Source organism: Lampetra fluviatilis, chromosome 39 (genome assembly GCF_964198595.1).
Source record: "Lampetra fluviatilis chromosome 39, kcLamFluv1.1, whole genome shotgun sequence".
Lineage (NCBI taxonomy): Eukaryota > Metazoa > Chordata > Hyperoartia > Petromyzontiformes > Petromyzontidae > Lampetra > Lampetra fluviatilis.
Genome location: NC_136313.1, coordinates 3,412,450 through 3,425,616, shown reverse-complemented (window position 1 = coordinate 3,425,616; position 13,167 = coordinate 3,412,450). Strand labels below are relative to the sequence as shown.

At 56.6% G+C, this 13,167-nt stretch overlaps 1 protein-coding gene across 4 annotated transcripts in view; it reads right to left on the bottom strand.

Annotated features, from left to right (window-relative positions):
• ELP1 (elongator acetyltransferase complex subunit 1) overlaps nt 1-13,167 on the bottom strand; it is a 34,871-nt gene that overhangs the window by 18,553 nt on the left and 3,151 nt on the right. For all 4 annotated transcript variants that reach the window (XR_013639722.1, XR_013639724.1, XR_013639723.1 and 1 more), the window contains exons 5-17: nt 12,529-12,614; nt 11,277-11,376; nt 10,632-10,722; nt 9,373-9,496; nt 8,071-8,173; nt 7,336-7,584; nt 6,536-6,827; nt 4,337-4,555; nt 3,797-3,903; nt 2,790-2,893; nt 1,855-1,908; nt 1,496-1,598; nt 683-798 (exon numbers count right to left, since the gene is read on the bottom strand). Coding sequence is in view for 1 of the 4 variants with exons in the window: in XM_078874478.1 (XP_078730604.1) it covers nt 683-798; nt 1,496-1,598; nt 1,855-1,908; nt 2,790-2,893; nt 3,797-3,903; nt 4,337-4,555; nt 6,536-6,827; nt 7,336-7,584; nt 8,071-8,173; nt 9,373-9,496; nt 10,632-10,722; nt 11,277-11,376; nt 12,529-12,614 (1,748 nt within the window). In the remaining 3 variants the exon portion in view is untranslated. The remainder of the gene's footprint in view (nt 1-682; nt 799-1,495; nt 1,599-1,854; nt 1,909-2,789; nt 2,894-3,796; nt 3,904-4,336; nt 4,556-6,535; nt 6,828-7,335; nt 7,585-8,070; nt 8,174-9,372; nt 9,497-10,631; nt 10,723-11,276; nt 11,377-12,528; nt 12,615-13,167) is intronic.

The following is a 13,167-nucleotide window of genomic DNA, read 5'->3' as shown; positions in this document are numbered from 1 at the left end:
TGTGGAAATGCATAGCAGCCAAATGTGGAGGCGAAAATCGCAGGGCCCAGAGAAAAATCCACACGACCACGGGGAGAAAATGCAAACTCCAAATATGCAGGCATCCAGATGCCATGAGAGTCGTGGGGGATATTTTGATAATACTTCACCACACTGATCGGTGCGGGCCGGCGTAGGCAGGGAGTGTGCATGCACGAGTGTCTTGATACAGAGTGTTTCTGTTATAACGCGGCACTCGTGACGAATGTGGCGTTATTGTTACGAGGGTTTAGTAATTTTGATGTTGCCGTGTGACTTTAGGGTTGCTGTGTTGATACGTGTGTTTGTTAAATCGCTGGGTGGCGTGACGGACAAGTCTACTGCACTGTGAACACAGCCACCAGAGTTCAATTGCACGGCTAGCATCAGTGGCAAAGCGATGCCTGAACCGGTCATGGGTGCCCCCTTGGCCAACTCGCACTGACCTAAATGGTGAAGTAAGCTCAATCGACCCACAAGAATTTAATTAACAGGTATGATGTATTTGTTGTATCTCCGTCATAGTTCACGACGCATCAACAAACGCCACGCGTAAAAAAAAACACGTTGTCGGCACTACTAGCTACAAGTCTGACCGCTGCAACCATGTAACTTGGGCCAAGCAGGGCCGGGGTCAGGGGGTCACGGAGGCGTCAGCCGAGACCTGCAGCACGAGCCTGCAGTCGGAGGGGACGAGGGCGACGATGCGTGAGCCCCGCTCCACGCGCCGCACCGTCTCGTCTCCCGGGAGATCGCCTCCTGAGGGCAGCCCGGCCAAGGCTGCGGGCACACGGGTCACGGTGGACATGAGGGCAAGCGACACACACGCAAGGGGGCAGGGATGGTGCCGTGGCGCGACGATTAGCACGTCGGACGGTCGCCACGGGACGCGGGTGCGAGAGGGGTCCGAGCTTCGGTGTCAGGCGAGGCTGAGGCTTCTGGCCCGGGCTGTGTTTGTCATTTTCCGCGTGCCTCCCTCCCTTGATTTGGACAATGTTCATCACGGGACCTTAAGTAGCGAAGGTTATAGTGTGATGCTGCTGCGCTCTGAAGGCTGCGGTGTAAAACTTCAGTTTCCTGACGCGACAGCTGAAATAATGGGCTCGTTTATTTAATCCCCTAGCCTCTGTCAATGGGGCAGTACTTTCATAGTACACCACAGTTAGTCCAACGGCAGCTCCCGTCAAGTGGGGTAAAGTGTGGGTGACTCTCGCGTCTCGCAGGACGTCTGGCCGGCGTGGCAGAATAGGCTAAAAACACTCTTCAGAGGGGCCCTCTAGAGTTGCATTGAGTGGCAGCTCAGCCCAGCAGAGGCTCACGCTCGTGGAGGTCCATCAGCCAGCAGTGGCACGAGCAAGAAATTACAGGGCTACAGCTTTCCCTTGATCCATGGTGAACAGAGGGCAAAAGTGAACGCGATAACCCCTGCGCTACCGTCACGGCACGCGGGTGCGCACGGCGCAGCGCGAAGCTTCACCTGCGACGGGGGCGAGGCGGCTCACGCAGCGCAGCGTGTGGAGGCGCGTGGTGAACAGCAGCAGCTCCGGGTGGACGCAGAACGACGTGCAGTTGGACGCCACCTGCCGAACGCGCAGGGCCCAGGCACGACGGCGCGGTTAAGGCCAGGGGTCACGCGACACGGCGAGCCGTCGTCGTCGTCATTACCGTCGTCGTCACCGTCATCGCCACCGTAGCGCCCTAGCCTATACGTGAGCTTGAGCGTGGCATCATCACAGCACGATGAAGAGTGGCAATGGCATGGAGAGGCCGGGCAGATGACAATGATGATCACGATGATGACTAACGCACTGACAAGGATGTGCCAATGAATCTTACCTCAGTGTCGTTGGCGAACAGCCTTGCCCGCTCAGTAAGTCCCAGGGCAACTTCCTGCGAAGGGGACAGTGACACGATTACTACGATTTATGCTCGTTTACACGGGAGAGCCTCGCCCCCAGTTGACTTTGTGTGAACAGGGGAGAGCTCAAGGAACCAGGAGAGAGTCTCGTTCGTATGTTGAATTTCTTTCGCACTGTACGTAGCCAACCGTGCTAATCGGAGGTGCGGGCGGGGGGGTCGGGACAACAAACTAAACACAAAAAGCAGTTCAAGAAATTAGTTTTCAATATAGATTTGAAAGTGCATTGCTCCAGTGAATTCCTAATATCGGAAGGAAGAGCGTTCCAGACGGCCGCAGAAAAGAATGACCTGGGGTCACCAAATTGACAACGCAAAACAAAGTAAAAATGAGGTACAGCAATGATGCGCATTTAAATCGGAGTCCCGTGACTCTCTTTGCAGGAGGGTCCTGCCAAGTGGAGTTTCCACCACTGGCTCAACGGCTGTAAACGGAAGATTGAACGCTGCCCCAATGCTCATTGGAGCACGCAGCCACTTGACAAAAACTAGATTTGAAAAGCCATCGAATCGTGGGTGAACAATTCTACACCAAGTACGGTAATGCAGTGGCCAGCGAGCAACAAATCCCGTGGCCCGAGAGTTCCCGCTCATGGCCAACACCTGCCCTGGTCCTCCTGTAGGTCAACTCAGCCTCAAACGCGTATCCCGTGTGATGCGTAAACATTGCCACAAGGACAGACAAATGCGGCCGGGCGTGGCGCTGGCCACCCGTGTCCTCGTGTGCCACGGCCGGCCTTCATAGGTGCTGCTCGCTAACCGCACTTGCCCCAACAGTCTGTTACGGGCTACACGGTGGGAACTTTGTCTTTGTACTCGGTGCGCATTCCCCGGTCCGGGACGCCGCCACTCACCTGCCCCGCCATGGTGCACACCTCCACGTGCACGCAGGGCACCGGGAACGACACGGGACGGCCTCCCGCGTCGGTCCACGCCTCCACGCTCAGCGGCTCAACGGCTGTGGGCGGACACGGCGACGCTCTCTAGGTCCGCTCAGCCCAAAAAACGGGCATCTCGGTTGGTGCCGCACGCAGTCGCGCGCGTGCGTGCCCGAGGTGGCGTTGTCACCGTCGCACCCGGATTCGAATCCCAGTCACAAATGCCACCAGCCAATTGGATCGGGGGGTTGTGTCAGGGGGTGGGGGCGAGGGGGATTGCGTCGTAAACGGGATTTTAGCCTCGTCGGTGTGGCGCTCGCAATGCCCTGCCACCTGTGGTCAGACGGGCGAGGTCACTCACCTTGTTTCGGTGTTCTCTAAAGACTCACCTGTTTCCCCTGGCCTAAACTTCCCATGTGTAATGACAATAGAGCCTGCATGCAGTGCGAGGGGACTAGTGGCCACGGGAGGTAATGACAGGGGAGTCAGCCTGCAGTGCGAATAGACTAGTGACTAGGGAGGTAATGAAAGGGGAGTCGGCCTGTAGTGCAAATGCACTAGTGGCCACGGGAGGTAATAACAGTTGTGAGTGCGAAGGGACAGGTGGTGACGGGAATGTTGGAGAAGGGAGCCATGGTCAGGTGACGGAAGAGGACGGTGGAGTCTGCTGGTGGAGCGAGCGTCCAGAGTCAGAGAGAAGGTTCGAGAAGGAGGGCGTGGCCTCGTGTCGGTATATAAAAGGGAGATGCGCGGGAGACTCGGGGCTGTTGCAGTGGGGATCTCCGCCTGATGTCAAGTGAACGCGTCTTCAATAAAGTTCCATCTCAAGAGAAATGTGTCAAGTCGTCGTTACACATGCATGACCAGTGTTCTATTTCTATTTCCTTACTTTGTACACGGCGCACTCAAATCCTTGGATAAACGTCAATTATTATTATTATAACTTAGCGCTCGCTAACGGAACTTGGCGCTCACTCGCTCACCGTGGCAGCAGCGCAGGAGCTCCCCGTTGGAGAGCTGCAGCAGAGCGGAGTCGCCGCCAGGGACGAGCGTCACGCTCAGCACCCGCCCGTGCAGCTCCAGCGCCGAGCTGCAAGACGTCATTAATTAATCCCGTGTGACTTACAACGTTCATCTTCTTGGTTCTTTCGGCGAAGTCACGTAGAAGGGAAGTAATGAAATAATAAAAATAAAACGTAATTATTTTATTATGTTTTTTTATTACGTTTTATTTTTATTACTTTATTACTTCCCTTCTACGTGACTTTACCGAAAGAATCAAGAAGATTAATCCCTGCAGTCACGAAAACTTTAAATCGAAATTTACAACGTTTACTTTGTTCCGTCTTCCTCTGCCAAGACTATTCGCCCCAAATAGTAGTAAATTCGCGTAAACTACAAAGATTTAGACTCCATGGAGATTTAGACTCTATACAGATTTAGACTAGAAAGATTTAAACTCCGTGCAGATTTTGACTCGATGCAGCTTTAGACGCGATACAAATTGAAACTGCCGAGTTCACCCGGCGGCTGTGAGCGGCTCCTCGGCGGGTTCCTCGCCGCCGTCCTCGCGCGGGGAGCCCCTGAGCAGCATCACGACGGAGCGGCACAGGGAGGAGCCCTGGCTCACGGCCAGGAAACGATCCCGCCCGAGCCACGTGAACTCGCGGAATCCTCGCATCGAAGACGGCGGCGACGACCCCCCCGTCTCTCCTCCTTCCGCGCGATCGCTCTCCCGAATCCTGGGAGAAACACGACGGACGAAAAGGATGAGACGATCGCCGTCGTCGCCGTCGTCGGCAGCCGTCGCCTATCCACGACCGTCGCCATCGCTAATGGCCCAGTGCTATGGCCTCATCCATCTCACGCTTGCGCGCGGACCGACCGCGTCGCTCCGTCCTTCCGTCGGTTGTCCTCCGCGGGGCGTTCTCCACGTTGGCTGCGATTCTGTCGCCGGTCGCTCCCGTTTTGGCCATCGTGCCGTGACGAGTCCGGCCCAAGCGCCGCTGCTTCCTTTGGTTGCCAACATAACCTCTCCGATTGAACCTCTCCGATTGAACATCTCCGATTGAACCTCTACGATTGAACCTCTCCCATTGAACCTCTCCGATTGAACCTCTCCGATTGAACCTCTCCCATTGAACCTCTCCCATTGAACCTCTCCCATTGAACCTCTCCCATTGAACCTCTCCCATTGAACCTCTCCCATTGAACCTCTCCCATTGAACCTCTCCGATTGAACCTCTCCCAATGAACCTCTCCCATTGAACCTCTCCCATTGAACCTCTCCGATTGAACCTCTCCCATTGAACCTCTCCCATTGAACCTCTCCCATTGAACCTCTCCCATTGAACCTCTCCCATTGAACCTCTCCCATTGAACCTCTCCGATTGAACCTCTCCCATTGAACCTCTCCCAATGAACCTCTCCCATTGAACCTCTCCCATTGAACCTCTCCCATTGAACCTCTCCGATTGAACCTCTCCCATTGAACCTCTCCCATTGAACCTCTCCCAATGAACCTCTCCCATTGAACCTCTCCGATTGAACCTCTCCGATTGAACCTCTCCGATTGAACCTCTCCCATTGAACCTCTCCCAATGAACCTCTCCCATTGAACCTCTCCCATTGAACCTCTCCCATTGAACCTCTCCCATTGAACCTCTCCCATTGAACCTCTCCCATTGAACCTCTCCCATTGAACCTCTCCCATTGAACCTCTCCCAATGAACCTCTCCCATTGAACCTCTCCCATTGAACCTCTCCCATTGAACCTCTCCGATTGAACCTCTCCCATTGAACCTCTCCCATTGAACCTCTCCCAATGAACCTCTCCCATTGAACCTCTCCCATTGAACCTCTCCCATTGAACCTTTCCCATTGAACCTCTCCGATTGAACCTCTCCCATTGAACCTCTCCCATTGAACCTCTCCCATTGAACCTCTCCCATTGAACCTCTCCCATTGAACCTCTCCGATTGAACCTCTCCCATTGAACCTCTCCCATTGAACCTCTTCCATTGAACCTCTCCCATTGAACCTCTCCCATTGAACCTCTCCCATTGAACCTCTCCCATTGAACCTCTCCCATTGAACCTCTCCCATTGAACCTCTCCCATTGAACCTCTCCCATTGAACCTCTCCCATTGAACCTCTCCCATTGAACCTCTCCCATTGAACCTCTCCCATTGAACCTCTCCCATTGAACCTCTCCGATTGAACCTCTCCCATTGAACCTCTCCCATTGAACCTCTCCGATTGAACCTCTCCCATTGAACCTCTCCCATTGAACCTCTCCCATTGAACCTCTCCCATTGAACCTCTCCCATTGAACCTCTCCGATTGAACCTCTCCCATTGAACCTCTCCCATTGAACCTCTCCGATTGAACCTCTCCCATTGAACCTCTCCGATTGAATCTCTCCCACTGAACCTCTCCGATTGAACCTCTCCCATTGAACCTCTCCCATTGAACCTCTCCCATTGAACCTCTCCGATTGAACCTCTCCCATTGAACCTCTCCCATTGAACCTCTCCCATTGAACCTCTCCCATTGAACCTCTCCGACTGATGCGAATTCCCGGATCCCTGCGTTCCTCGAAGTAGCCTCACATTTTAACTGCAATGTGACTGAACCACTGCACAGAAAACCTGGTCTTGTGTCAATCAAGCTAAATTGGCGATAATCATCCCACTTCTGCGGGCGAGCGAACAATCCCGCACCTGTACGTCCTGACGAGCGAAGGCAGGCCCACGCGAGTCCTGAAGCCGTTGCCGCAAGCCTGCCCGAGGCGCACGGTGGGGTCTGGCGTGGTGCCGTCGCCGCCACCGCCGCCGCCGCCGTGGGCGTACACGAGCACGCGGCGCCGGTCGCACAGCAGCACGGCGACGTCGTCGGCGTGGCCGCTCTCCGGGCTGAACGAGGCCCGCTCCGCCACGAGCGGCAGCTGCAGGTGGAAGGCGGCCATGGGGGGCGGCACCGTCATCCAGCGGAAGGGCGTCAGCAGCACGCGGTCTGTGCACGGGGGGGGGGGGGGGGGGGTTGACGACACGCGGGGGGCCGTGTTGTTGACCGCAAGGAAACAACAACCAAGGCGCGATCCGTCCGACAACGTTTATAAACCGTCAATTCATTTGTTTATTTATACCGCACGCCTCCTGCTAAAGTGTGCGTGCTTCCATCCCTTTCAAGAAGGGTGGCCAGAGTGGAAGAGTAGGCCAAATGCCCACTTGGAGGGGCTCTTTCGAAGAGCACCCTCTAGTGCAGGCCCTTCCACCCAAGCAGTAGTCATGCGAGCGAGCAATTGCATGGGGCTGCACCTTTTACTTTTCACCGCCACTCCCACGCAGGAGACCTCGGCGGCGCGAGAACACATGGGGCGGAATTCGGGACGGTTACTCGGCAAGCAAGCGATCGCAGAGCGAATGATCGCAAACCAAACTGCAGAGGCAACACGCGGAATCGAGTCGAACCAGTTCACCGTCGTCCTCGCCGCCGCCGTCGCCGCCGCCGCCGTACTCACCCCCGTCGATCACGGCCACGCTGGAGCCAGCGCCCTCGTCCACGCAGCGCCCCGCGTCGGTGCCGGGCCACCACTCGCGCACCACGTAGGCGCCGCCCGCCGTCACGCAGTGCAGCCGCTGGGCGCACTCGGGGTCCCAGCACAACGCCGCCAGAGGCTCGCCGCCACCGTCGCCGCCGCCTTCGCCGCCCCCCATCTCTAGGCTCTGCTTCAGGTACCAGTGGTAGTTCCCCACCATCCACAGCTGCACTGCTCGATGGAGGAAAAAGGGATGGAGGGGAGTGCGGGACGATCGTTGTTTTTTTGTATTATTACGACCGCTTCGCTTGTTCACCCGGGATGCTCTTATCAAATGTGTGCGGTAGGCAGCCATGCCTGTGTAATGACAGGGTGCCACCTGTTGGCCTGAAGGGGTAATCGCAGTTATGGGTACATTACGTAACGCCTAATTATGAGGGAGGTGTATCTTAGGTAAAGGTGAAAGGCGGAGTCAGTCGGAGCTCCGCGAACCTGCTTGAGGGTTCTGGAAGGGGGCGTGGCTGGAGGCGGGGCTTGACCGCGCTGGGGCCTATATCGTCATCCTCAGCAACGTCATTCTCACCACCGCCATTACCAGCAGCGTCAGCATCACTACCGCTATCGTGACGACGACTTCCCACCTCTACCACCAGGACCACCACGGCCACCACCGTAGCCTCCACCTCCACCATTGACCAGCAACCACCCCCGACTCACCGAAGCTGCGTCTGTCTCCGGCGGGAGTCTCCGTCTCCTTGCCAAGCTCTTCGAGCCACACGGCCAGGATGGTGGAGTCCACGTTCCACAGCAGCTCCCTCACCTGGCGGGACGAACGAGGCAACGAGGAGCCGCGAGGGGTGAGCTCAACGGAGGTGGAGCCCCAGAGCGTTTTGCTCACGTTACTGCTGGCGACAGTGCCCCCCGTTGAGAGATCTCTAGGCCAGGGGTCCCCAACCCCCGGGCCGCGGACCGGGACCGGTCCGCATGGCCTGTTAGGAACTGGGCCGCACAGCAGCAGCAGGTGAGAGCGGTGAGTCCGTGTGTGTACACACTCTACACACCGCATAGTGGAGAGCGGTGAGTCCGTGTGTGTACACACTCTACACACCGCATAGTGGAGAGCGGTGAGTCCGTGTGTGTACACACTCTACACACCGCATAGTGGAGAGCGGTGAGTCCGTGTGTGTACACACTCTACACACCGCATAGTGGAGAGCGGTGAGTCCGTGTGTGTACACACTCTACACACCGCATAGTGGAGAGCGGTGAGTCCGTGTGTGTACACACTCTACACACCGCATAGTGGAGAGCGGTGAGTCCGTGTGTGTACACACTCTACACACCGCATAGTGGAGAGCGGTGAGTCCGTGTGTGTACACACTCTACACACCGCGTAGTGGTGAGCGGTGAGTCCGCACGTGGCCCGCCCCCATTGTTTTATTATTGACCACTTCCGTCCGCGCCTCTTGCCCGCACTGCGCACTCGTCTCAGTCACGGTTTGGGTGAGCCCACAAGCTCTAACGCCTAGTAGCCTAAATGAGTAAAAAACAAACGTCGCTGGAGAGCTTCTTTGAAGAAGGGGAAAGACCCAATGATGAACCCCCCCCCCCCCCCGCCGGTCCGTGAAAAAATTGTCTTCCACGAAACCGCTGCTCTCGGCAACCCACCCCTCTTGAAGGTAATTTGGCCAATTCTTTCGCACTGGCCAGAGGTCGGGGTGCCTACACTTTACCCCAACGCACGCGACAAGCCCATCGACCGTGTTCGTTCCTATTTCCACAGCTGTGTGGATTTATAAACGTACCCAGTCATTTCAATTGCCGCGTGGGGAAATCGAAATCAAACCGGCAACGTCCCTGCACCGCCCTAGCCATTACAACATGTGACATCATTGCACCCATTACTATCTGCTGCTGTTAAAGACTCCCGCGATGTACATGGTCCACTCAAGCACCCAGTAAATAACAAACGCTGCACAGGCCGCTCGGAAGCCTCGGCCTAGCCTGACCATCGCGCACCTGCATGTCGTCGCGGCCGAAGGGCAGCGTGAACTCTCCGTGCGCCAGGCCGTTCCGCTCCAGGAACACCACGTCGTGCCGGCCGGGCTTGCGCTGCGAGCTGGCGATCAGGCTTCCCGACAGCCTGCACGGCGCGGACGTTAAAAACACACAGCGGGACCATTAGTGGGCCTCGCTGCGGCCACTGTACGGGCGGCTGTGGAGAGAGGGGGCGGCTGGGGTGAGGGGGGGCGGCCGGGGTGAGGGGGGGCAGCTCTGGTGAGGGGGGGCGGCTGAGGTGAGGGGGGGCGGCCGGGGTGAGGGGGGGCAGCTCTGGTGAGGGGGGGCGGCTGAGGTGAGGGGGGGCGGCCGGGGTGAGGGGGGGCGGCTCTGGTGAGGGGAGGCGGCCGGGGTGAGGGGGGGCGGCCGGGGTGAGGGGGGGCGGCCGGGGTGAGGGGGGGCGGCCGGGGTGAGGGGGGGCGGCCGGGGTGAGGGGGGGCGGCCGGGGTGAGGGGGGGCGGCCGGGGTGAGGGGGGGCGGCTGGGGTGAGGGGGGGCGGCCGGGGTGAGGGGGGGCGGCCGGAGTGAGAGGGGGCGGCCAGGGTGAGGAGGGGCGGCCAGGGTGAGCGGCCGGGGTGAGGGGGGGCAGCCGGGGTGAGGGGGGGCAGCTGTTGGTGGAGGCTGCTGTACGAGGAGTCCACCGTAAGGGGCGACCACGTGGTCGCACTTCCCACCAAATTGAATTGTCACGCCCATGTTTTGGCGAGCGGAGCCCTACGTTTAACACATGTTTTAAACGCACCCGATTACGGTTTCGTAGTATGTGATGCAGGTTAAATGCACTGGAACGCCATATTGTGTTGCATTTTGGCGTCGGGCACTATTAGGGTTGGTTGCCAAGGAGATGCTGCTCAGGCAGGAAGCTGCTGCTGAGAGAGAGAAGGCGGCTGCCCTGAGGGTGGCGGACGTGGTGGCTAGGACCGAAACAGAAAGACTTCTTCATATTTCTGGCAAATCGCCTGATGACACTGTTTGTAATCACCATCGAAACGTCGTTACTCAAATTTAAAATGTTGTGGATTTACTCTCCAACACACTGGTGTGTTGAAGTTTACGTGACAAACCTTACTAATTGACTGTATCGGGTGGTGGTGGAGGATTAACGACACGTTCAAATTGACGCGATCTAACCCAAAAACACCTCTATTACGCACAATATTGGTGACGAAAGCCTACGTGTTAAACTGTTGTGGGTGGTTGCTATGGGAACGGCGGGCTCACTTCCAGGCGAGGGCGGGCTCGAGGCCTGCGAGCATCTCGCTGGTCGCCTGCAGCGCGCACTCGCGGCTCCACACTCGCACGCGCCGGGCTCCTGCACACGCACAAAGACAAAGATCTCCGTGTAGCCTTCACAGACTGTTGGGGCAAGTGCTGTTAGCGAGCACCTATGAAGGCCAGCACGGCACATGAGGGGGTGGGTGGCCAGCACCACGCCTGGCTGCCTTTGGCTCCCCAGTGATGATGTTTACACACCGCACCAGGTACTCATTTGAGGCGGAGTCGACCTAGGAGAGGCCCAGAACCGGTACAGATAATCGCCACTGCTGTTGACCATGAGAGGGAATTGAACTTGGGTCGCTGCGTTTGTCGCGCAGTGCACTAACCGCTACACTACCGTTCACACATGCACACACAAAACAAAGATCCCCCGTATAGCTTTAACAGACTGTTGGGGCAAGTCTTGTTAGCGAGCACCTGCGCACGCACACACACACACACCCATGTGTACGATTAACGCATGAACACACACGCAGGCATGCACACACACACGCCTGCACGCGCGCACACACACGCTCGGCACAGCCCCCGACGCGGGCCGGTTTGTGCGGTGGGGAAAAAAAAAAAAGTCGGAGTGGGACCTCTCACCCGTGTGTGGGCACACGGAGCTCACGGCGAAGAACTGCCCGTCGCCACGCCAGCTGACGCGCGGGCGGCCATCGTCCCAGGTGAACGCCGGCGCCACCACCTGCAGGGGGCGAGGACGGAGCGATCGAGAGGGAGCGGTGATCCCAGTACCCCCCAGCCGGCGCTGAAGGAGCTTGCCTCAACGAACTCCCCCCACCCCCACCTCCATTTCCCAGCCTCGCAGCGGCGGCTTTTGGACAGCCATTGAACAAAGACGGGTCGGCACATCGCGCGTGCTTTGCGCTTCAATGGCCGTCTGGAATGCTCTTTCTTCCGATATTAGGAAGCCACTGGAGCTACGCACTTTTAAATAATCTCGAATAAAAACTCACTTCTTTAGAACCGCCGTGTGTTTAGTTTGTTTTACTTTGCCTCCCACCTACGATCAGCGGAGTTGGCTACGTACGGTGCCAAAGAAGTTTAACTTGCATACAAACAGGGACCTCTCCGCCAATGTCCTTGGGAAATAAAAAAACTGCGCGTGCGGTCACAGTTACGATTGTTTAGTCTCTTTTGTGATGCTGATTATTGTGACAATTAACATTAATAAATAAAAAAACAAAGGGAATCATTAATTTCCAGCTTCGTTTGGTCGAGCACGGTAATGAGGATTAAATAAACACGAGTGATACTTGGCTAACGGCTGCGGACAGGAGAATTGAGATTTCTAAGTTCTATTATCTATTTATCATCCTCATCAGCCATGATCAATCCACAGCTCAGCAAGAAAAGCTTCACCCAAGCAGTGACCATCTCGCACCGCCTATTAACACGATTCGCTACGTACGGTGTGAAAGAAGTTCTCTGAATTCTACGATTCTCTATCATCGTCACCATGGCCATCGCCGTCACCACCAGCCGTGGTCAATCCACTGCTGTATCATCTCCCATTGTCCTGCGATGCAAACAATGCCAGCTGGCACCTGCACACGGGCCGATTGCAACGCTCCATCACCGCTCGTGAAATCCTTCCGATGAGCAGGAAATGTCCCAGAAAAAAAGTTGGGCCGGACCGCCAGTCACGAGTCCCCACGGTGACGTAAAAAAACTATTCATCTCGCCGTCAATTTCAATTCACTCGACCCGTTACCCGTCGCGTAAGTTCACTGCAGCAGCGGCGGCAACTCCAGCCAAGTGTTTGGAAACGTGGCGAGCGATGAGGTACGGTCGCGCGAGACGCGGGACGAGAAGCGGGGAGGGGGTCGGCGTTGACCTCCTGCTTCTTGTGCGCCGCCTGCTTCCCCTCCGAGCCGTGGAACTGAGTCTCCTTCCGCCCCCAGCCGACCGTCACGAACTTGCCTACGGGAAAACAAAGCGGCGGTTGGGGAGTCTCCGCCGAACGCGGCACTCCGAAGAAAAAAAAAAACGCTTTACCGCAAGTAAAAAAAAAAATCCGAACGTAAAAACGATATATATCAACTGCAAACTATGTATGACGTTGAAATTCAACTCGTGATTATTACGAGTGGCGAACATGCCGCGCGACTTGAGATGGCCTAGGCAGAGAAACGCAGACGTGCGTGCGATGGTGGGTGAGCGACCGCGTGATCCTCTGGTACCGCGAGCGGCCGTCGGTGATCGTGCAACGAAAACCACAGCGCAGTAGCTTTGACCTCTCTCGAAGTAAAATGTGTACTAAAGATTTGTTAATAATAACACTTTCTCGGGGTTTTTTTCTTCCTCCGTTTGTTTAGATTGTTTTAAAAACGTCAGGATGTAGTTCATGCATCGCCCGCAAGCGAGCATTAAAGATGGTGCGACGGTATTTATGGACATCACTCGTGACTTGAAAGAGATATTACAGGTAGGAACAACAGTTCCACACTGCCCACCAGGGATTATTTGTCTGTCT